This window comes from Anthonomus grandis, chromosome 2 (assembly GCF_022605725.1).
Source record: "Anthonomus grandis grandis chromosome 2, icAntGran1.3, whole genome shotgun sequence".
Taxonomy (NCBI): Eukaryota; Metazoa; Arthropoda; class Insecta; order Coleoptera; family Curculionidae; genus Anthonomus; species Anthonomus grandis.
In genome coordinates this window covers 20,623,822-20,649,770 of record NC_065547.1, presented here as the reverse complement: position 1 = coordinate 20,649,770, position 25,949 = coordinate 20,623,822, and the positions used below count along the sequence as shown (strand labels likewise).

The 25,949-nt window shown below is 32.5% G+C and overlaps 3 protein-coding genes across 3 annotated transcripts in view; all 3 read left to right on the top strand.

Annotated features, from left to right (window-relative positions):
- LOC126749023 (structural maintenance of chromosomes protein 2-like) overlaps positions 1-25,949 on the top strand; it is a 445,423-nt gene that overhangs the window by 311,728 nt on the left and 107,746 nt on the right. The window lies entirely within an intron of this gene.
- On the top strand, positions 650-6,680 carry LOC126749161 (U6 snRNA-associated Sm-like protein LSm8). The gene is made up of 4 exons (XM_050458843.1): positions 650-858; positions 5,559-5,599; positions 5,654-5,781; positions 6,558-6,680. Exons 1-4 carry the CDS (start codon positions 828-830, stop codon positions 6,646-6,648), a joined length of 291 nt encoding a protein of 96 aa, XP_050314800.1. The 5' UTR covers positions 650-827; the 3' UTR covers positions 6,649-6,680.
- On the top strand, positions 17,155-20,344 carry LOC126749154 (uncharacterized). The gene is made up of 2 exons (XM_050458829.1): positions 17,155-17,247; positions 19,546-20,344. Exons 1-2 carry the CDS (start codon positions 17,194-17,196, stop codon positions 19,810-19,812), a joined length of 321 nt encoding a protein of 106 aa, XP_050314786.1. The 5' UTR covers positions 17,155-17,193; the 3' UTR covers positions 19,813-20,344.

Genomic DNA, 25,949 nt, shown 5'->3' with positions numbered 1-25,949 from the left:
ATATCTCGACTCCAGATATTTTTAATTTTGATTGAAATTAGGGTATTTATTTTACGAGTTTATGACTGACTTGCGACTGCGGCGTCACCACAGAATACAAAAACCGATTCCAAGCGATCTATCGGTTTTAACCGCGGTTAAGCCCTTGGTTCACCTTGAACAGTTCCTTTATAACATAACCAATCGTGTCCGCTTGGACGTGTTTGGTTGAAGTAACTTTGTAATTTGTCAGCTGTCACTATCATCATTTTGTTTGTTTTTAAATAATACCCCAGACGCCAGTAATATTATATGTAATTAGTTCTTAAACATAAATATCAAAAAAGAAAACTTATTAGCCATAATAAATTTTGTATCATTTTTAAAAAGGAAATGTTTTTCCTTTTTGAAAATGATGAAAATGAAAATGAACATTAAAATGGGTTTGTTGTTTGTTTTTATTTTTTCCCGCACCTAATTCAATATCTTTGACATTTGACGTTTAGAAAACAGCTCCGGACGTGGGTAATTACTATTCCAAATTGATGACGTATAAAGGGCTAATTGGTGACGTCACGTATCTCAATCGGTTATAACTATAACCCCTTGGACGTGTTTGGTTAATACCATTTGGAAACGGTAATTACCGATAGACCGCTTGGAATCGGTTAAATATTTGAACAACACGTCAAAGCAAAATGTATGTTCCGGGCTTAACTTCATAAGCCTCACGTCACGCCGCTTCTAACCTAACTCTTATTTTCGTTGGCTGCCCTCTAACCTAACAAACTTTTTAATGTTTGTGTATATATATATTTAAAAAACCCAAATTTTTAATCTGTACAAGAATGGCTTCAGGATTAGATAGTTTTGTGAACCGTATCCTTTTGACTAATTTCCAGTGCGATCTTTATTTTAATTATTGTAGAGTTCTGTGTGAGGATATTATGTGTAAAGAAGTATGTAAAGTAGTAAAGAAACATAGTTTCATATCTCTTGGCAAAAAAAGAGCATATTATATTGGGACATATTAGGTCTTAAAATTCTTGAAGAATGCATGTATGTAAAAAGTATTGTCAAAGGTAATAATACATTTGCATATAATTAAGAAATCCTGGTATCTTTTAAAAATGGCTTGAAGACTAACATTTTTTTTTATGGTTACAAAGACTTTTCACTTTAAAAATATTAGTTTCAGATAATATAACCAAAACCTTGTGGGATGTTTCTTGCATCACTTTTTTCCATTCTTAAAGAGTGATTGAAAATCTTAAATTTATCTTAACAAAGGCAATCAGTCATGTGTGTGGATGATCTCTTGGAGTTTGATGTATTTAAGTTCTGATTTTTTTTTCAAAAAAAAATCAGATCATTGTTTTTTGAAACTGTTTAATTTTGTTGATTTTTTAAATTTGTTGACTTATCTCTGCTAGAAGCCTTATTTGAAATAATACAGTTTCCTCAATTTTCCGGAAGTCTTAAATCGCACAATAATTATCAAAAGTAGATATGTATCATAATCGAAAAATTAAATGAATCTGCAATCAAAGATATGAATGATTTAATAATAATAATAATAATTTCTTTATTGCTTTCAAGATCTAATTTAAATAGACAACAGCAACGTCACAAAACGAACAAAATTAAAATTTGATAACATCTACACAGTACATACTGCTAATAAAAATAGTAAGAACAAAAAGATAATGTTGGACATAATATTGGGTGCATTACCTTACCACATATATCTCAAGTATGATACATTATGAAAATAAATAAATTAATAAGCAAACCCTTAATATTAATCATAATACACATTTAAAATTGTAAACCGAAACTATAGATACACTTGCCCAACAGATACCTTGCAGTGTCTTTCCTAAACTTCATGATATTTTTCTCTTGCCTTAGGGCAAGAGGTAATCTATTATATGTTTTAATAGCAGCAAAGGCAGGAGATCTTTGAAAAAAGGCAGAGTGATGAGTTGGGACACTCAGTTCAGCTCTCCCCCTTGTCACAATAGACATACCCTCAGCATAATGATCTTCATTAGTTTGAAAAAGATGCAGGTGTTTCTTTGCAAAAATAGCTAACATAAGAATGTACAGAGCTGGAACAGTGAGTAGACCAAGCTTAGTAAAATAAGTCCTACAAGACGTTTGTGGTGTGAGTCTGAGCATGCATCTTATGATCCGTTTTTGTGCTATAAAGACTGACACGGCGTCAGTTGAAGATCCCCAAAACATCACACTATAAGTGATTAGAGATTGGACCGATGCATAGTAAATTTGCTTCAGACAATTTAGGGAAAGCTCTTCTCGTAGACGCCTTATTAACGCGCAGAAACTATTTAGTTTTTTGCCAAGAGTGTCTATGTGTGGGACCCATGTGAGACAGGAATCAATTTGTATACCAAGGAATTTTAAGGAAGCTACCTCTTGAAGAGACTTTTTTTCAAACTTTACAAGTAGGGAATTTTAAGGTAAAGTTTTGGAGAATGTCACTAGCCCGGTTTTATCAGCATTTAGCTTCAGAGCATGATTGTCACACCACTTCTGCATCCTCTCTATCACCTGAGAAGCTCTGACAGATAGTTCTTCAATCAGATGTTCTGACAAGATTATGGAAGTGTCATCAGCATATTGGTTGATAAAACACCCTGGAAAACACTCACTGAGACCATTTACATATAATATGAATAGTACTGGACCTAGGATTGAACCCTGAGGCACTCCCTGTACCACCAAGGATGACGCTGAGTAAACATATGGTACCAGAGCCAAGGCAAACTGTTTGTTCCCTCTGATCTAAATAAGAGGCTATAAGTCTGGCACAGTTTCCCCTCAGTCCACAATTTTCAAGGATTGACAGCAGTAGACCATGGTTGATTGTGTCGAATGCTTTCGATAAATCGAAAAAGAGTCCGGCAACTTTTTCTTTTTTGTCAACATTTTCAATCACAAAGGATATAAGCTTGTAAACTGCCAACTGGGTTGAATGATTGGGCCTAAAACCAAACTGGCTATCTGAAAGAATAGTTTGCCTTTTTAAAAAGTTCATAATATGGATATAAATGACTCACTCAAAGATTTTTGATATTGAAGAAAGGAGAGATATTGGTCGATAGTTTTCTACATCCTGCTCATCACCCTTATTTTTAAAAATTGGAAGAACTTTCGCCTTTTTTAGTTTAGATGGAAAGATTCCCATGTGCACATTCAATATCTTCATTACTTTCTAAAGAAAAACAGATAATTCTTTCTAAGTTAAAGAAAAACAGATAGTTATTTTGTGTGTTGTTTTAGTGACCCAGTTTGATTTTGTTAACTTTCAAGGGTTAACTTAGATAAGGGGTCAATTATCCAAGCTTTTCAAAACTTTTTTTCTATTAATGCTAAAGTTTCAGCCTATATTAGGCCTTCTTCAGGGCGAACAGGAAAATCAAAGCTTTTCATAACATTGTAAACATGGAACATAGATGTATGTTTTTGATGATTTCATTCAGTTTATTCGCTTTTAAAGATATCAAACTGCTGGTGACTAAGTAAAAACAATAATGAATTAATTATACAACAACAACAATTCATTGTTGTTGTTACTTTAGGTACAACAGTATTTATTAGTATAAGATAAGGAACACTTTACACTTATAGTTAATGCTTTCTTTAAATGAGTTTTGTTTAAAACTTAGACTTTAAAAATCCTGAGAGATATTAGTAAAAATACTTTTAAACTGCTCCATTACTTTAGTATTTATGCTTTTCATCACCAGATTAGATAGATAATATACTTTATTGTTCAAGAACTACAACATATATAATTCTTATTAACACAGCCTGAAAGACCCTAAAAGAATACCTAAAAGACCCTAGAAGAATACCTACAATATTAGGTTCTATAAGATATACAATAAAACAATAAAATTTTATAGAACTCAACTCTTTTATAGCAACATTTAACAATGACAGGAATATTTTACTAATACAATTGTTGGTCAAATTATAGAATCTTAAAAGCCTAATAGAGACTAAATGCTACTCAAGAATAAACAAAAAATATTCATCAACAGAATAAAATGATTTTTGAGTTTTTGCACTTATGTCAAAACACTTTCAAATTCTCAATACAACAAACACTCAATGGCAAGTGGTTATACATTTTAATGCCCATATAAATAATGGAGTCCTTTATGTAACTAAAGGGAGGAATAGGCAAACATAAATCTTGTTCCTGGCATGTTTGATAAGTTCTGGCATTCGAGAAATTAGAAAGATATTTGTGAGCAACACTGTTTAAAAAAAAAAAGAGTTGACAGTGTGAGGATTTTATTTTCAATGAATAGTGAATTGCAATGTGTATGTAAATGTACCAGACACAATGACCGAACAGCTGTTTTTTGTAGAACAAAAGAGTCCTCATAAAGTGGAATACAGCATCTGCAGTGCTTTTTTGGTGTTGAAAGCAAACAAGATGCTGAAGTCAGTAAAAAATCTTTGTAATACATATGTTAACTAGGGGTTCTACTACTTTGGACAAAGTGGAAAGCAATGAAGTTGGTGGGCAAACTTAAGACAAGAGGGAAAACTTCCTCTAGCAAAAGATGAAAACTAAAAACTTACGGCAAGTGCCAGTGCAGAAAGAGATTTTCCGGAAGCTCTTTTACGATTTTTAGGGCATGATATATCCTGAAGCATTCTGATTTTTCACCCCACTGAGAACTCTACGAATTTCAATTGAGTTGGTGGGTTGAAAAAAGAATGCAAATAATATATTTACATTGACTAGGTAGTCGAGGGGATCCTTTTTAGTGTGAATAGTCTTAGTAAGATTGTCTGCTATGAAACAGTAAAAGTTGTTGAGATCAGTTGGATCCAATAAAATATTCTGCAAGTTTTGGCTTGTTCTACCTCATAATTTATTCACAATTTGCCAGGATGTATGGGATTCGTTACTTGATTTTTTTAATTTAGAAGAATAGAATTGTTGTTTGGCCCTTTGAATGGAATGCTAAAGTGATAAGGGATCATCCTTATTTTTTTAAACCTGGATTATTTATTTTTATTTGAATTTTGTTTAAAAATATGACAGGAATCTGATTTTCTCCTGTTTTGGATTGATACAATTTCTTTTGTATTTTTTCTAAAGTAAGCATTAATTGTTTCCATGGTTGTTGCAGAAAAGGTCTGTAGTCCATACCGATATATGATTGGATTTTTTTGGTAAATACTTTTTAAAGCTTTGTAACACATAATAGAGCTGTTATGTGTTATATAATAGCTCTATTATATAGTTTATTGTACTTCTATTATCTATCTAAGTAATGTAATAAGTCAATATCTCATCCAAGCCAAATGCAATAGACAATCATCTTGCATGAATGCTAGACATATAACATAAAGGAATACTCAAGAAAAATTAAAGGTGTAAAAATGCTTTTTTTTACAAAGAATATATTCAAAATTGAACCACTAATTAAAATTTAATAATTTTTTTTGACAAAACTTGTAAGAAACATACTTTTTTTTACCACCCTACTATTGTCTTTTACGTATATTATCCGTAACTTTAGCTTTGACAGACACCGTCTCAATAATTACTTCTGATGGCAGAAACTTTATTGTAAGTATTAATATGTCCTAAAAAACATAACTACATATTAATATAATTTTTTAGGGTACTTTAAAAGGCTTTGACCAGACAATTAACATAATTCTTGATGAATCTCATGAGAGAGTGTACTCCACAACAACAGGAATTGAACAAGTTATGTTAGGGCTTCATATTATTAGAGGCGATAATGTGTAAGATTTGTTTGCTGTTTTTGCGCTTAGCCTAACGTTTAAGTAATAACTAGGAAATAATAGTATGTGTATTATTTAATGAGCATGTAATGACAGTTATTAGTCATGAGGATATAGTACATAGGATATAGTAGTATGAGGATATAATACGTTTATAGGAATGAGTAAAATCTAATTACATGTGTGTAGAATAGTATTATGCAAATGTATATACTTCTATTTTGTACTATTTTATAGTTAAAGTTGATTAGTAGAGTTTATTTAGGTTTCTACTTACCTAGTTTCTACTATCTACTATGTTGTCTACTATCTAGTTTAGTAGGTATAGTATAGCTTGTCAAGTTGTCATGCAACATTCCTACGCGCCAACAACATCTAACTGGCAATTATTTAAAAAGGGGTTCCTATATGATGGGGGCTACACGACATTTTATATGAGAGGTTTATGAACATCTAATTAATAATATAATTGCTGGACACTAGGATTTTATTTTCGAAGCTTGTAAAGAATAGTTGATTCATCAAGCAAAATTGAGCGTTAATCGAGCAAATGGTAAATTTTGTAAAAACGCTAACAATTTCACTTTAAGATTTTTGAAAATAATTTTCTATAGTGTGAACTAACTTTCTTATTATGCAACAAGTTCTACAAGGTGTCATTAAAAAATGATTATTATTATCATTTACAACTGACTCAACTTTGAAAACACCCTGCATATAGTAGTAATATTACACACTAAAATTCAAAAGTTTAATTGCTCATTTTTCTCTTTTAGGGCCATAATAGGACAAATCGATGAGGATATTGACAATAGACTAAATTTAACCAACATTAAGGCTGAGCCCTTAAATCCTGTTGTACATTAGTAAATAAATAATACACACACCTATTTGAAACATATATTTTTTCATTATAAATTTACAGAATTCTGATAAACTAAGCAATGGTTTTAAAACCTATAAATTTATAAACCAAATATTCCTTAAATATGCTCCTAATGCAGGATTTATATGTTAATAGTAAAAATTCTAAGCTGCAAAAAACAAAAAATGTAATAAAAGTTATTTTAAATTATCTAAAGAATATTGAAAAGTCAATATTTGTTTCAAAAATCAAAAAATTTAGTTAATCACTAGTATTTTAAGATATTTTAAATATTTTTTGAGACAATCTCTATATATGTATCAACTTAAAAGATATTTCTGGTTTCTTATCATGGACAAAAAATTATCGGAATTTCTTACATATTTTTTTGAAGCAAAAATGCTCGCGTAGATTATTCCTGTGTTGGCGAATGCATTGAGATCGAAAACGTTCTAAGCAAATAGTGTTATTCTAAAGTGAAAATGTAAATTTATTGTTAATAGTGGATGTGCCTGAACGTTTAACAAGACACGTGAGTAATGAAGAAGCCGCTAGAATCATTGCGCTCATAGAAGATGGCCGCAGTCAAAGATACGTCGCTCGGATAATGGGAGTTCAACAAAGCACCATATCCAGAGTTGTTAATCGCTACCAAGAAACAGGACAACTATCCAGACGACCCGGACAAGGCCGCAGAAGGGTAACTTCGGCAGTAGATGATCGTTACTTAAGGTTAACGGCTTTAGAATAAGGCATACCACCTCTAGAAGACTGCAAACAGATCTGTTGGCTGCTCGTAATGTCCGAATAAGCCTACAGACAGTTCGAAATAGGCTGAGAGAAGCAGGTTTACGAGCCAGAGTGCTAGCTAGAGGTCCACGTCTTACCAGAGAACATAGAGTAGCAAGATTGCAATTTACTAGAGAACACGCAAATTAGAATATTCAAGATTGGTCCAATATTTATTCACGGATGAATCAAGATTTTGTCTATATTCATCAGATAGGCGTGTACCAGTATATAGGCGACGTGGTGAACGGCACGATCAGGTTAATTTTTGTCAAACTGAAAGCTTTGGTGGTGGCTCATCATGGTTTGGGAAGGAATTTCTTTTGAGGGTCGCACGGAGCTAGTACCAGTGAATGATGGAAGACTAAATGCTATCAGGTACATAACCGATATCCTAGAACCCCATGTAGTGCCCTGTATGCCATATATCGGTGATAATTCTGTGCTAATGCATGATAACGCTCGTCCACACGCTGCTAGAGTTGTTCGGCAATACTTGGAAGAGGTCGAGATACCCACCCTAAATTGGCCTGCACGTGGCCCGGACCTTAATCCGATAGAACATGTCTGGGACCATCTAGGATGGCAAATTCAGCAACATCCAGCACCAATAAGAACACTAGATGATCTTCAAAATGTTCTTTTTGACTTCTGGGCAAACGTGCCGCAAGAATACCTCCAGAACCTGTTTAGAAGCCTTCGAAGACGAATGGAAGCTGTAATTAGAGCGAGGGTCGGTAACACACCCTATTAGAAATTCATTGGCTTAAATAAAGTTCATTTTTTTTGCATACATGTTTTGTACAATTTTTTTGATTTTTGTATGTTTTGGTAGATCAAAATGTTTGTCCTCTGTAGATTGAAGTGATTTAAAATAAATGTTGCAAAAGTATTTTTTGGTGAATTAATTATCAATATCAATAAAATTTAAAAAAACAGGCAAAAAATTTAAAATATTTAAGAAATAATAAGTGATGCGATAATTTTTGTGGGGTGTGTATTATAAAAGACGACATATTTGTGAAGTAGGTATCTATAAACCCATTAACGCCCAAAACGAAGAACTTTTTTTTTTAATTATAATGATTGTTTTAATGAAAAAACGACAAAATATGACATGAAAAAAATTTTAAAATTTTTTTAGATACGTGGCTTTTGGTGATGGGTCGTTAACGACCTCTTGGGCGCTTGTTGAATAAAAAATAAAACCTTATTATATATTTTTTATTTTTGGATATTTCAAATTGAAAAATTATTAAGTAGTTACATTTCATGAAATTCATCAAAACATTTGTCATGAAGTGGAATTTGACAAGTTTCACACGATTGTGGTTGTGTTTTTACATAGAGAACATCTTCTTTTTAGCTGTTGACAAACTCTCAAGTAGTGTCGTCCTTCCCAAGTGATACAATATACCGAAGATCTCTTTGGCACAGACATTATTGGTCCTACTCCGTATCTATTTAGAAGATACTGGGAAATTTCTCTTAGCCAATAAAGATTATCTTATTCATAACCGTATGCACGGGCTAGTTGATTAGCATTAGCAACGCACAAATCATTCATCCAATAGAGTATGGGGGTATTCAGATTCTCCTAGACCTTGACTTTCACTGGCCATTTCTTTATTTTTTCGTCCTTGATAAATCTCAAACTGTAAGCAATAACCTGGTTTGGTACTCATAACCCAAGCTTTGTATCCAAATCGAATCGGCTTACTGCGTATAAATTGCTTGCAGCCATGTTTTCCATAGTAAGGAACCATCGACTCGTCTATTGAAATATTTGGCTGCAAGGGTGCATTTGTGTAAATTTCGTGTTCAACGTGTCAATAATTGGGCGCAACTTAGCCATTTTATTACCTTGAGGTAACGCGTTGTTATCAGCAGCATGAAAGAATCTGCATATTTCCTAAAACCGATTGCTAGTTAATTATGTACATCTTCCGCTTCTTCCTCATTCATTCTTCGGCGTGGGAGAGGAACCGCTTACCAGAAGAATTCCAATAAATACATATAATTCACTGTGTGAAAGCTCAAGTCCAGGAACACCTATTTTTGAGTGGCATATCTTACTGTATCATTCACGAGTTCTTCGATAAGCGACTGACTCATAAAAAGTTTTAAAAAAATCAACAGGATGACTATCCTTAGATAGCGTCAATAATGGTACCAGAGTACCACTCTTACTACTCCAAGAGACATCTCACCTATTCAAATCACCCTTCTCCCATTGAAATTTTATTTCGGGCTTACTCTTTTTTTAGGAGGTTGTATGCTTTCAGTAACTGATTGCAATTGATTATCAATATAACCTTACTGTCCTTATATATAGTATATAGTCCTCCATATTTAATAAAGTGTGCCTATTCTCTTTGCTATACATAATCTCGTCATCTGCGCCGCCATGAGTTGGCGAGTAATAAGATGGTTTGGATCGTTATCTTCCTCATCCCCTGAGTCACAATCGGTATTTTCGCCATCATTTTCTGGGGGAGGGGGTGATATAGATATATACCTTCAAGCAATATTTTATTTATTTGATAACGTCACCCTCGTCAAATTTTTCGGCTTCTTCTAGCAGTACAGCAACGGATAGTGGCCTTTTCCTAAAAAAACACAAATGTAAAACGTTGTTGCAACAAAAAATGACTTGTCATGTCATTTTTATATATTGCTACGAAAACATTTAAAATTATATCAGATATTTAAAAGAACCTCTAGCAAATATTTAAAACTAGTCATACTAACAAAATTGAAAATTTAAGTAAATTAATTACGACTCATTACTAAGTAAATTGTTATTAATATATATAATTGTTATTAATATATTGGATACCAAAATATTAATAACAATGTGTAATTAAGTATATTATTATTATTTTCACATAGTTTATATCACCATCATCTCAGACAATGATGTCAAATCGACTTTCCAATGTGTTGTATTTTGTAACAGGTAAAAAAAGTACTCTAAGTTTCGTTTGTTTGCTGACTTTGTGAGTAATCAACAAATTTTTCAGAATAAAAAAATATTCCTAACAAAAAAATAATGAAGGAAAATGCAACTTGGCAAAGTAGAATAGCATCTCCTAAAATTCCCAAGGAACTTTAATATTTTTTTGTCCAGATATTAACTAAATCGATTTATAGTGGTTATAAACCTCTACAAACTAAAGTTTTTTTGTAAAAATTACTTAAAAAATCGAATGTTAAAGAAATGGAAAAGACTCCCAAAGGATTTGAATAAATCTTTTTTCTATAATAAATATCTAAACGCATGGTTTAGATGGTTGCAAACCTCTACAAACAAAAGTTTTTTTTTGTAAAAATTTATTGAATTGTTAGATGTTAAAAAATATAAAGGGCTATGTATAGTTTAGGTGAAGTTACTTGGACAAGTATAAAAACTAAAAACGTTTCGCACGTGGCGTTTTCTTTATAAGGGATTGGCGTGCATATAATTTTTGTTTCTCTGGCTTAATATATACCGGGTGCATAGGAAAACCCATGTAAATTTTAAGGGGGTCAATTATTGGCTTCCCTGTACATTTTATACAAAAAATGTAACGTAACTTTTCGAAGAGACCAATCTGGCAAACCCTTGTGCAAAGTTTCAAAAAATTTTAATAAGCGAATCTTGAATTATTCAATTAAATGTAATTGCAAAATTAGCAAATTTTCGGTTCAGGTAAAACCAAACGGGCACCAGTAAAATGAATATTCTCCCTGACGTGAGGAAAAGTGTCAATAAATCAATGACAGTCGATATTTGAAAACAAGTATGAATTATTCAATCAAACAGTTTTAGAGCAGTATCTGAAATGTTTTCAGTTTACTTCCCCACCAAGCCCATTCCGTCCATTTCAACTATTAAACGTATTGTCAATAAGTTCGAGTCCAAAGGTACCGTAATAAATAATTGTAAATGTTCAACTCAGGATATCGGAAATAGAGCCGAAGAAAGAGAGAACAGAGATCTTAATATTGTACTGAGTGTGGAGGAAAACAAGATGGTTAGTACAAGGGTTCTTGGGCAAGAGGTAAATAAACATCATACAACGCACTTTAAATAAACACAAATATTATTCGTATAAATTCGAAAAACATCAAGAGCTGCAGGAAGGAGATGAAGAGCGAAGAATGGCATTTTGTTTTGAAATGATGAAAGAGCAAATAATGATAGGAATTTTTTAAGAAATATTTGTTTTACCGATGAATGTACATTTACCCTCAACAATGAACCAAATGTTCAGAATTGCCGGTATTGGAGGCAAGAAAATGAACATCGCTTTGTTCATACCCAGAAACAATATCCCCAAAAAACAAATTCTTCGTGGGAATTATCGGACACCATATCATTGGACCCTTTTTTATGGACTATAAACAGCTGAAACCTATTTGGACTTATTTTAAAATCAAATTGGACCCGCCTTGGAAGAAGTTGTTCAGGAAGATCAAATGATCTGGTACCAAATGGATTGGTTGCCCGGCCCATAATGCCCATATGGTTAGAGAGTGCTTGGAAAATGCTTTTAACGGTAATATTATTGGTCCACGGTACCGGATAATTTGGCCAGCCAGGACACCTGATCTTTTACCGAATGACTTCTTTTTGTGGGTTCAAAAGTGTCGTTTATAAAAGTGTAATATTTGAGAATCTAAACTAGTTACAAAACGCTATTTCGTTACAATCTAATAAAATTTCTCAATATCAACTTAGTAACGTTAGAAATGAATTTTATGATCGGTTAGGGTATTGTTTAGCTGTTAATGGTTGTTTGAACATTTGATTAATTGATATTTTTATGTAATTCTCTATTATTTTTAAAAAAATTATTGTATTTTATTTTATTTTTCCACACTTAGTAAAATATTAAGTTGAGTTCGGTTCTCTCTGTTTTCGGATCTATTTTCGATCTTCTGAGTTAAACATTTACAATTATTTATTGCAACGTCTTTGGACTCGAATTTACTAACAATAGGTTTAATGGTTGAAATGGACCAGATAGGCTTGATGGGAAAATAAATTGAAAATTTACATGGGATTTCCTATGTTCCGCTCGGTAACGCACCACCCGGTATAGTAAATATGTTATTTTACAACCAACAAAAACATTTATCAAGTCACGCAAAACTCATGGTTAGATTTAATGACACATATTTTTTACACAGTTTTTTTTTAATTATTACAAAAATTGTCAAAAAAAATAAAATTAAATTGAGTAAAAATGCAAATATATTCGAAAAAATAGTGAACAATGAAATTTCATTGTTAAGCGGAATTTTTTGGTCTTATCGAAATTAAATATAAGTGAAGTTAACTACATATTCATAATTTTGCACCCACATTTTTTTACGTCCAAAAATGCTCACCTATTCAGCATCACTATCCATCTCTTCAGAACTGGATTTGTTATTGGCATGAATCATAATTGGATTAATTCGTTGGTAAGATGCAGTATTCGCCTTCTACTTTTTTAATGTAAGATACACAGTTCTTCCATAAATTGGTTTTGTCGATTTCAATGACCGTTCGTATATTGTATAGCACAGACGCGCTTAATTGCGGCGTTTCATTAATTTTGCGCAACTGTTTTTTAATTGCTCCCCAGACCATCTCAATAGGATTGAAAATACAATAGTATGGAGGCAATCGTAAAATGGAGTAGCTATACGATTAGAAAAAACTCTCTAGAAAATATTCGTTTTTGAACTTTTGCTCTTTTATGACTGCTAATAATATTTTTTTGTCCTTTAAAGAGACTTGCATGTTTTTGCTCGCTATAAATTTAACTAAATCAGCCTTGTTACTACTAGTATTTGGGACTTTGGTGTCCGGCTTTATGCGGGAATGGTATGAAGCATTATCCATTACTATGACGGAATTGGACTTGAAAATCATTGTTTTTTATATAAGATTTATGTCCGCTAATTCTTTTTGGAAATGGTCTACAGGTTTCGCCTATGTAAAATTTATATTGTACAGTTCTAACTATCAATCAAACGTCAAATTATAAATAAAGTATTGTGACTATTCGCGGATTAAGAACAAATTTTACACAGCGTGCAGACGAAAAATTAGAAAAGATAAGAATATTTTTTCATATTTTTAATTTAACTTACCTTGATAACGGTGATAACGGTAGTAGATATAACTACCGAAACGTTGGTTCAAATTAGATATTTTTATTAAATAAGTAAGTTTTTCTCATGGTTTTCAAGTTTATTATTCCTAATAAAGTTAGGTAGGATATTGAAAAGAAGAAAGGAGCTCAGCGATTATTAGATGAACCCTCAGCTCCTGGGTATATACAAAAATCTATTATACCTCAATTAAATTATTATATTTAAGACTTATTCAACTTTCATTAAAGTAAATATAACGAAAGGTTTCGTTAAAAGTTTAAGTTCAAATATCTTTTAAATATGTGAATAAGTCTATTTTCTTTTTCTTTTCAATATTTGAGCGTCAGTGGCGAAGCGTACGAGTAGACAAGGTAGACACTGTACCCAAAATTATCCAGTTATTTGTCATTAATTTATCACGTAAATATTTCATGTAATTGTTGAATTAAAATTAAAAAAAAATTAACACAGAACGTAGTCGCTATCCTTACTATTATTATTATAGTATCTAAACATGATTAATCCGAAGGCGCGCCCCGCCTGCCGCATCGATTAAGATAAAAATACAGGGCTGACACCCAATTAATGTATCCGAGCCCCAGGAAGACACATTGATATTTGTCTTCCGAAATTTGGAGCATATCGAACCAAATACGCATCAAGCAGGCTAAAGAGGTCCGGCCGCATTCAGCCTATTACGATTTAAATTGCAAAATTTACTCGCGGGGAAGACATTCGAGCTTTTGTCTATCGAAGTCGACCAGCTATTTTATTATGCTGTTGAGGGTTATTGTTTATGGACACGCTTGTTCTGGTCGGCCGCAATACATCTTAAAAAAGTTCACGCTTCGCCACTGGCGTATGAGATAGTATGTTCTAAATTGATATTTAATATAAGTGACATAATACCCAAAATAAGTGACTCATTAATTTTAATGTCAAAAATTCAATTTAACCTTGTTTTTATCTTAAAAAACGGTACTGTACTGTACTTTTTTATTAAGCAAATATTAACGATATATCTTTTAGCGTATATATTGTATTTAAAAATTATAATTCAGGTTTAAAATATATTCAGGTCAAAAATGACACTTGTTAAGAAATTGATACTTTCTTAAAATTTGATGGGCAAAACGATCATAAACTAACACATTATAAAATGCCTAAAAATATTTACCACAACTATTCAATTCATTATCACTAGTATCAAAAGGCTGCCAAAATGATATTTTTATTGTTCAAAAGTTGAGACGAAAGTAAATAACACAAAACATCAACAGTATATAACAAATAGAATAACAACAAGAACTATACTAACTATAGTATAATATAAACGCGAAACCGATTTTAGGGTGAGCCAAGTCTGCACCATGCTAATTTTAACACACTGACAAAATTCAAAATTGTTTTAATCATTACCATATACAGACCTATATTTATATTATGGCATGCATCTTAAGAAATGGTCGATTCTTCGAAACATTATTTCCACGTACAAAAGGGGTGGTACAATAGCGCCCCGACAAGAAATATATATTTTTATATATTTAATATATATATTTATTTTATTTATTTATAAATATACATTTAAATATTTTTTATACAAATTTTTAAATGGCACATTTTTAGGCTCAAAAATGCGAAACTTTGCTCTAAATTTAACCATCTTCGTATCTCTTATATTTACCGAGATCCCAATAGTGAGCTAGGAATTTGTAATACGTCGTATAATATATAATATTCTAGTAAAAAATTACGTTTATAAATAATAGAACGCAATACAAGTTAACATTTTAACAGTTAAGGTTTTTTTGTAAGAATTAATTAAAAGGTTAACTTTCAAAAAATTTGTATTGAGCTTTTTTCTGTAATATATAATAAATATCTAAACGGATTTGAGATGGTTGCAAACCTCTACAAACGAAAGTTTTTTGATTAAAAATTATTGAGTTAGATGTTATAAACGGCTATAACTGCCAAAGGATATGGATAAAATTTTTCCTTATAGCCGTTAGGATTTATAGTTTAGGTGAAGTTACTTGGTCAACCTCCAAAATTGAGTATTTACAAAATACAATCAACATACTACATATATGCATTAAAATAAACTGCCAAATATAGTACGATATTTAGTGACCGGTTCCCGTATATATTTACCCCCGGGCACCCCGGCCCGTTCAACAGTCAATATTTGTCAGATAAAGATAGGCAAGCTCGGCGCGGATAAGGCGAGTTTAGACTTGAGCACGCACGAACTGATCCACCGCGAATGCTCAAATGTAAACTGTTGTGCGCGCATGCTGAGTGGAATAACGATACTGCTCTTGTGTTGATTGAAGAATATAGAAAATTTGAAATACTTTGGAATGTAAAGCACCCAGAATATTATTAAAAAATTAAAAAAAAATGACGCATGGGAAAGTCTTGTTCGGAATGTGAATCTGCCACAGCTTTATGTTGAAGAAGCGCAAAAAAAATGAAAAGTTTACTGGGCTCGTTCCGACGTGAGAAATCCAAAATAAGGAGCAGCGGAGGAACAGGAAAGGGTAATTTGAACACAAAAATCGTATTGCTGAATCGTAGCCGATCGAGAGTTCTAGCCGTGACACTGGTTTCGTGGCGTCAAAATTGAAGCCGAGATTTGGTGGCGCACGCCGTACAGTGGAACGACTAAGTGGAGATACCGCGAGACCTAATATTTTACATTTTACAAGATAATATATTTTTTTTATTATTACGTATTTTTAGGTATATGATAAATGTTTTAAATATTTTTTATTATTTATTTTATTGGAGAAATATACATAAACGGTGTTTCAAATTCGTCTACCCTTAAAATACGAAAATGGATAATTTACCCCAAAGTTGCACATTATTTACTTGTAAAAGAATATGCCATATAAAAAAATATATATTATATTTTATGTGGTTTTGAAGATTATTGAAAAAAAAAACATATTTTCAAAAACTTATTCTTGACACTTTTGTGGGTTATCTTGGTTGCTATGGGAAAGTTTTTGCATTGCTGTATTACTTTTTCGTAAAAATGTTAATGCCGAAAACAAAATTAGGTAGGTACCTACGCCAAATTTTTGTTGCTTATTTAAAAAATCGAAAGTTTGAATGATTCCGAAGATAATCAAAAAAAAACATTTAAAATCCATTTTAATGTTTTCTGAGCTTAAACAGGAATGTAGCAAGAGGTAGGCATTATTCTAAATAAAATTAAGATTGTAAAATGTAAGTTAAAAATAAAATTGTTAATTTACCCACCTAATTTAAATACCGAATTTTTATTCTTTTTAAAACTCAAAGCGAGTATCAAAATAGTTTGGTAGTTTAAAATTTTAAATGCGTAATCTTACTATAAACTACAATAATAACTGCAGTAAAATATTATTTCGAATCAACATAAAATACGTCACGTAAAAATACGTGCCCAAGCGCGGAATTTTTGCCATCGCGATGCGGTCGTCGCCTCGCATGATTTCGGCTTCTGTTGTGAGGTATCGATGGAAGCGGGGATAAGTGTCCAGGCTAGAACTATCGATCGGCTACGGTTGAATTGTTTATTTTTGTTGTCAGGTGCAAAGGATATTTACATATCGAAATGGTTCGTGTTTGACAGCATGCAGTTCTTAATGGATAGGGATGAACCAAGGAGAGGATTAAACACAGAAAATGTAAGTAATTTAGAAACAGTTATGCAAATTATAGGGATATTTATACACATTTACAAAAAGGTAAAAATCTACGTGTAGCAAATATACCGGGTGTCACTTAAGTCCCGGAACGGCTGAATATTTCGCGTATGGGTCACTTTTTGTGTAAAAGGCGCGTTTGAGAAATATTTAGTCGTTCCGGAACTTAATTGACACCCCGTATATTTGTACGAGCGCATAGGAATTTTAAAAACAATCCTGTACTCTGTACTAGTTATGCATATGTGTCTTGCCAAGCGAGAGCCCCGGTGGTTACAAAAAAGTCTGCAAACTCGTCACGGATGGTTTGTGCTGTACGTGTAGATGTTCGAGGTATAACCACCGTCTATAGATTACAACAAGTCAGACCACTCGAGCGGCCCTGAAATCGATTGCCCCACCCCCCGTTCCTCACCTCGCCATGCATCGGCTGGGTAGAGCCCAGGTTTAGTTTTCGCAAGTACGTTAACTTGTGTGCATCCGTTTCGCGAGAGAGTTTTTGCTTGTAGCGTTTTAGACAATAATTTGGTTACATACTACTTGTATAAATATAATTACCCAATAATAAAGTAGTATGTATTTCATCCCTATATGTTAAATATTTTGTTCTGTATTTTGTGTCTTAAAAAATAGTTTATTATTTATTTTCTCCCCGTAATGTTACTGGAATAGTTTTAGCCGATTTTACAACCTATTATCCCAAACCAACACACCCCACTTCTTTTTGTCGGCCACCAATGTCGGCGTTTAAGACCCGGTAAATTTTGATATTTTAATATATTTTATATATATTTACTATATCCACAAATGAATACAAAGTATATAATTTACAAAACTACTTATTTAGCGCTTATTATTGATTATAGCTAGCTTATTATAGACTTATATTTGACTTAAAAGGCAGCCATTTTGAATCCGCCATATTAAACGCTTCCAATTTATTTAAAAGTTCAAATTCATTGAACTGATCAAAACTTCTAGATACATCAATTTTAGAAAAGGGAAACTCAAAAACATTTTAAAAACTGTCCTTGTTATCGAAAGCCAAGCACCTACAAAATTTGAAAACAAACTGACAAGTAGAAGTTATAGTTTAAATAGAATTCTTAGATTTGTTATATACATACATACAAACATTGCTACATAAAGGCAAAGAAGTGAAGCTAATATAAAAAATGTGTAAAAACGTTAATAATTAAGAAACACTGTCATATAAACACATTCTATTCCAGTCCTATAAAAAAAGTTCCTATTTTATGACTTAAAATACTTCTTATGAATACTCCTCGTATAAAAATAATCAGCGCGCCTCAGAATTTGCTTTCATCGATATTTACGATAAACCCTGGTAAACGCTCGTACGCAGCAAACAGCGGGATTCAAGGTCAATTTTGCTTTAACACGGGCGGTATAGGAAGTGGTCTGACTTGTTGTAATCTATAGACGGTGGTATAACTGTCATTGGCAGCATCGAAGTTTGACTATTTGTGGCTATTTCTCGACGCCATTGGCCTTCCACTAATGCCCTACAATTTTCAGTGTCCAAAAAATTCTGGGGAGTGTAGGTATTGCTTGAAGTATGGCGGCGTAAAAAATTATGAAGATAGGCAACTGCCATAATCGCGATCTGTGCCTTTTCCGGTTCTAACAACAAGGGCTTACGCAATACTCTAAACACTCCTGACATAATTCCAAAAACGTTTTCAACTATTCTGCGTGCCTTGCTAAGCCGATAGTTGAAAATCCTCTTTGTCGATCCTCCAGGATGAACTCCTGAATACGGCTTCAATATATTTTCCTCCAGAGGGAATGCTTCATCGGCAACAATAACATACGGAACTTCGGTGTGTCTGTCCTGACAAAGCCTTGGGAGGTGGTAGTCTTAATGTTTTTCTCACAAGATGTTGATGCAGCTCTGTTTTCTTGAAAACCCCCCATCCGAGATTCGTCTTTGAGTACCAGCATCAAGAAAGATTATGTTGTAATTGGCATCTACCAATGCAAACATTACAATACTATGCGATGACTTGTAGTTATAAAATTCGCTTCCGCTCTTAATAGGGGCTTGCAGTACGACATGTTTACCGTCCATGACTCCTAGACAGTTTGGAAAATTCCACATCTTGTAGAATTGCTCCGATACCAGCATCCATTCTTCTGGCGTTTTTGGCATCTGAAACTATCTGAAAATATTATTTATATTATTAGTTATTAGTTCATAATAATATAGTAATATAATTTATTATAAACTACTTGTAACGCTTAAATGGACTTTTGTAGGACGAAGCAGGACCAGACCAAGAGGTTTCAGAGGAAAGTCAACAAGAGCCGCTGCAGTCGCATTTGAAGGATGAGGGAAGAGACATGAGTCCGGTTTCATCTACTCAAAGCTTGCCGTCGCAGTTCACTACTGCTTCACAACCAAACTTGGTAAACATACAAAAGAAGAGAAAACAGCAAACAGAGGACCCAAGAATACAAAAAGCTTTTGAGATCTTGGAATCCAGTTCTAAACGCAGCGGAAGTGAAAACAAATATTCTGGTTAATGTCAGCACATTGGCCAAAAACTTATGAGTTATTCCAGCAGAACACAAACATTAGTAGAACACATAGATTAACACTGTGCTATTCAGAGCTGATATGGGTTATTACGATCGTCCTTCCAAGTACGTCTGTAATGGCTAGGCATACTTCTGGAATAATGTTACTAATTAATGCTTTGGATACTTTAAACAGGTACTGCAGACTGCCAAAGGAATCTCCGGTCTCCAAAAAACGTAAAGTTATCGCCAGACGTTCTCGCGGTGATATAGCTTCTCTTAACTGCGTGTCCTTTTTAGCAATTTTTGGTGCTACCAACCTCAGTAAGTATTCAAAGTCAGCACTTGTCATCCGTGTAAAGTTTCTAAATTGGTCACATCCAATTTCAGAAGTTAGATCCCTTAGCACATCACTTCTATCACGAAACAACTGCATTTGCCACCAGCGACGCCTTTGACGTTTCTTGGTTTCTTTTTGCTTAATTAGTTTATAAAATACAATAAACGCAGCAGCCGCAATTTCCTCGTCCACCATGATTGCGCACAAATGGATCACTGCGAATAGAGAATTTGTGTGTGGATGATCGTATAATCTAAACAAAACTGCGAGCGCGAACGCACGCTCATTCACGGTGGATCAGTTCGTGCATGCTCTAAAGTCTAAACGCGCCTTTATATATATCATATATTATCATATATATGATATTAATTAAATAATATGGGGTGCCGACTATAAATATGTCGCTGGCAAAAGACATATGCTGCGTTCGCGACTTTGGTTGCTGGATATCGACCAGACACTACCTTCATTTTTGCACACATTAATTTTGCGGCATTTCGAGTTCGAATAAGCAATAATAATAAATTTGCTAGATTATAATAATATTCTTAATTATAAATTTTTATTAATATTTTGGTATGCAATACTTAATAGATACCTACTTCATAAACATGCCGTCTTTTATAATATAACCTATAGTTTGACCATCGGATCTGTGTCTACGAAAAGAATGCGGGCGAAATTTTGAAGCGTTGTCACGTCTTACTGCAAAAATGAAATAGTATTGAATAAAAAGTAAATATAATGGTAAAATTAAGCTATTTAATCATAAAAAAGATAATAAATTATGTAATGCAGTTTAAACCATATTTTTTAGTTCTATTTGCTAATGTTTTGCATATTATAAAATCCAATATTGACTAACATTTATCCGAAATTCCTAATAAAACTTACAAAGCCGGCAACGTCGTGCTTTCGCGGAAGCATCTCGCTGTTTGGGGACAGGTGATTGGTTGATGACATCGCGGCCATTAATTCATTATTTTTATGCAGCTCTCTGTCTTTCTCTATCTTATTGGATCGCATCCTACCAGGTTTTGTGTAATTTTCGGAATAATATCGATTTCTTGCGGATTCAGTGGCGGCAGCGTATGTTAATACTTTTGAGCTATTAAACTGTTTTTATTGTTGTATTTTTAGGTACCTACTTAATTTATGACCTATGACTTTTGAGTAGTGTAGCATAGTTTAGTTTATTTGCTATTATTGTTGTTGCTGTTTTGTTGTTGTTTTGTGTGATTTGTTTTTTTGTTGTTAAAGTTCATAATTTTTAACAGTTTTTGTGTTATTTACGTTAAAATGAATAACTTTATTCATAGAAAGACAATTCATAGCCAGGCAAGGGAAGTGATTGCGAATGTTTATAGGTAAGTAAAATGATTATAAGAGAATTATAAAGCCTAAGCACAGTTATGAAAAAAAAACATTAAAATAAAATCATAATTTATGCGACACTAAATTTCAAAAATTATGTACCTAATGTTGTAATAAATAAAAATCATATTCAATGAAATAAAACCAAGCTCGATTGCTTTACAAACAAAAAGATTTAAAGTTAATGTTGGTTATTTTGAATATAAAATGTCTATAAATATAAGTAATATGAATTGGAACGACGACAAAAAAAAATCGAATATCAGGATTATATACTTCTTGTACAAATTTTTAGGGTTTGCAATGAAGAAGCTACTAATAACTTCGTTAATCTACCAATAAAGCGCAAACTTGAAAGAGTATCTCAATATACTGGCGTAAGCATTTCAATGGTGAAAAAAATTCACAAAGAAGATGAAGAAAGAATGCGGACGGACCCCAACAAAATGCTTTCTAGTCCCGGCAAAAAAAAGACCGCGAATGACGAAGGTGGAACAAGACGAAAACTTTCATTTTCAAATAGTTAAACACCTAATAAATCAAATTTATATGGGTTTAAAGTTGTGCCTACTAGCAGAAAGCTGTTGCAAAAATTGCCAGAAGAAGAAATTTTTTTCAAAAATAACATCTTTAAGGTATAAATACCTAAGAGAAATAAAAAAACACCGAGCCGAAGGTCGCAATATTGTCTATTTAGATGAAACTTGGATAGACAATGACCTAACGTTTAAAAAATGCTGGTAGAGTGAGACTGTTACCGGAGTGGTTAGCAATATATCTTCAGCAGGTACAAATTGATTATACTTATTTAAATAATAATTTAAATTATACATATTATGTAGTAAATTCAATGTTTAAACAGCATAATTCGGATTATCTGCCGTGCTCTTTCCCTCGCGATATCCAGGCATCGTGTACGGCACTCTTATTTTAAGTGAATAAACTAAGTAGGTGTATTACAAATTTTGTGTTTTCTTTACTTTACTTTTATCTCAAACTTCCCTAATCTTGTCTGTCATTTTTTTATTACATATTTACAAATAAAATATTTTAGAAGACCTTAATTTCCAAATTAATATCTTACCTACAAATACCTATTTTAAAATTAAAACTAAACCATATTTTTTAATATTTAATACATTCAAATCTGTGTAATCGGTTTATAAAATTTCGCACGTCACTGGCCATTTCATGAATGAAATGAGGCGGGTCTAGTCTACAACCACGTTCCCCGCACCGATACCGCTTAGCTACAGATTGGTTGGGCAGACTTTAGATCTAGAAGGATGACACCAATTGACACCTAACTCGCCTGTGAAAGGAACGATCTGAATTTCCTTTTTTCCAATATATGTGACCCATTTCAGACTTTTTTATCATTTTTCAGCAAAAGGAGTTTTTAGTTTTAATATTAATTTAAATAATGCACTGAAACCACTCAAAATATGCTTTTAATACTAATACCATAGAACACAAATATACAGTGTGGCCCAAATTGGGTGTACATGTATGGGTATCTTGGAAACTATAAGAGATAGAAAATTGGTTAAATAGGAAAAGTTGTAGGCCATTTAGTTACCAATTAAGTGCCGCTTTCAGAACGATTTTATCTTTTTCCGATTTTGAAATATTTGGAAAAAATTAAAAAGTTGCATTTTTGAAAAAGGGCTGTATTTTTTTTATTTCAACGTATTTTTAAAATCTGCAAAAACATTATTAGGATAACTTTTTAAGGACAACGCATACCTGAATTCAGTTTCTGTTTTCGACGTTTCGGTTCTGATATTCCATCCTCAACTTCTTTTTTTCTTATGGCGGCCATTTTGTTTTTTTTGCTAAATTAAAAAGATCTTTTTTTCCCTTTAAAATGATGTATAACACTTTATAAAAATATTTTATGTTTACGTCAAAACATTAAATAGTTTATTTTTCGCGGAGTTGATATATAAGTTTATATTTATCTGATTAATTCTTATAGTAAAACGTCAGAAACGTCAATATTAGACAACAGTTTACGCAAATTAGGTTATTAATTAAATAAAACGTCCCTTATCTTAATTCATAAAATTACAAAACATAAAGTTAACATATAAAAGTTAAAAATTCACTTAATAAATCAGCAGAATATTATATAAATTACTTACATGAATATTAATAATTGTGTTAACTTTTAACGGTTAAGTTGGATAAGGGATTTGTCATGGATCAGTCAACTAAAATCCAAGCTCTTCAAAACTTTTTTTCTTTTATTGCCAACGTTTGGGCCTATATTAGGCCTTTTTCAGGGCGAACAGAAAAATCAAAGCTTCTCGTTAATCACGATCAATCAGCTTTGATTTTTTGACTCTGGTCTTCTTACTATGTTGGTTTCCACAATGCTTGTTTTCCACCAATGCTGATAACTGCAAGAGCGATATCTGCTTGTCCCACAATGATGCGTGTTCGATTTGCTAAATTTACTGCAGCTACTATTAATTATTTTTAATTAATTATAGTAATTAACCATAACTACTCGCAATTTTTGTCCAATCGTTTCAGCAAATCCTACCGACTGCGTCAACTTTACGATCTTTCGGGAAAAGACTGAAACAAAGTCGGCTAAAGTAAATGACTTGAGCTTTACCCCGTGGCTTTTTTTGTATCCTGTAAGCGACATTATTGATGACTTTCAGAACTTTGTATGCTCTATCCAAGGATGTTTGAAGTTTCGGTGACAGACCCTTATTTCGCCTCTTAAGTTCGTAAAGCATGGTCGCATTGTTGTTCCTCTAGTCTTTAGCATTGACATCATATGCGTTGACATAGTTCTTCAGCAAACATCGCAGCATAGGAGATATAGTTCTTTTCCACGACACTATTCGAGTCGGATCATTAGGCCTGTCTCTCTAATATCTCATATAAAATGCAACCAATCTTTTTAGCTTCTAAAATTTTGCAGATGCTTTTTTTTACTTCTGTCTAAATTTAATTTTTTTATACTTAAACTAACTCTCATTATTTAAATTTTGCAAAAAGAACTTAACAAAATAGTTTTGTTCTTATATTCTGCACTAGATGTCTATGGTTTCTTTCTTTGTATTTAGGTAAGCTGACACGCCGGATAAAATAAATTGTCTAAAAAGCAGTTAATTATATTGTAAATAATATATAAAACGGAGAAATAAAGAGAATTTGGAGATATACGTGTTGCTTCTTGCCTCTTTTATTACTTATTGGTTAATAGTTTTTTATACAATTTATATTATTTTTATACTAATTTATTATTTATACTAATTAAATTAATTTGTATGTTTATACGTTGTGAAATGTGGGCGATTTTTTATATTTTATTTAATGTTTTAACACGTCTCTATACCTGTTTAATTTTAATTGTATAACTTGTGAGTTTTTTGCTATAATCTTTCTTTATAATATAGGGAAGCGGGGGGAAATCGCGAACAGCGGATACTGGCGAATACTAATTTATGGCTTATGCTGCCATCTATCCATTTACAAGTATAACGGAGTATGTTAGGAAACTGTATTTAAAGTTGAAAGATTAACCGAACATCAATCAGGGAGGCCATTTGCAAAAGTTATGGCGACTGTTGGGTTTTCATGTACTGTATATTATTTTTGGTGCTTTAAAATTAAGGTAAATATATTACTAAAATTAATTATTTTAAAGATTTTTGCAACCAATATGATTGTCTAAGAATTATTTACGTATTTACGTAGCAATTTACAATGTGTTTTTTGTTAAAACTACAATTTAAACAAATCCAAGATGCATTTCGGGTAACGGCGAACAGGTGTTCGGCGTTACCCCACCTGAAAAATAAGTGTTTGACATTAGCCCACCTGTATTTTCTTGCTGTATAAAAGCGTTCTAATGTAGATAAATATTTAATAAATTTATCTAATCATTGCATAACTACCCGATTTTCCTTTCGTAACTCGGTTTGAATAATAAAACACAGTTTATTATTAACACGACGGTAATTTTATTATACTTTTAAAAATACGCCAAAACAATACCAATGTGTCTTCAACTAAATATGCTCTAAGACTAAAAAACGTAAAAATCATCAGGAAAACTGGTGAATCCCACTCAGCCAACGGCTAGAATTTTGAGAAAATATTAAGTCTAAAAATAAAATGGTTTCTTGTTACCCCGCATATAAAAAACAAAGTAAACTGGCGTAAATTGGCATTCATTTATTTAAGTGCATTCCCAACATTCTCCCACCTGAAAAATGATAATCCTCAAATTAGCATGACTCAAAAAATATATAATTCTAAGAAAAATCACCCAAATGTAACGAATCGCCAACCATTCTAAAAGTAAATACATATCTGTAATGAAAGAAGATAATATAAACTGAACAAACACAAACATTAACGCTAGTAACAATAATCTTATTACTAAACAAACCAAACTCACCTCAGT

What these genes read in the sequence shown, in the direction of transcription:
- LOC126749161 (XM_050458843.1), top strand. Translation starts at nt 828, where the DNA reads ATGGCTTCAGGATTAGATAGTTTTGTGAACC. An exon ending in ATTAGATAGTTTTGTGAACC is followed by an intron (nt 859 to 5,558) that starts GTATCCTTTTGA and finishes TAGCTTTGACAG; the next exon opens with ACACCGTCTCAATAATTACT. An exon ending in ATTATTAGAGGCGATAATGT is followed by an intron (nt 5,782 to 6,557) that starts GTAAGATTTGTT and finishes TTTCTCTTTTAG; the next exon opens with GGCCATAATAGGACAAATCG.
- LOC126749154 (XM_050458829.1), top strand. Translation starts at nt 17,194, where the DNA reads ATGCAGTTCTTAATGGATAGGGATGAACCAAGGAGAGGATTAAACACA. An exon ending in GAGGATTAAACACAGAAAAT is followed by an intron (nt 17,248 to 19,545) that starts GTAAGTAATTTA and finishes GGACTTTTGTAG; the next exon opens with GACGAAGCAGGACCAGACCA.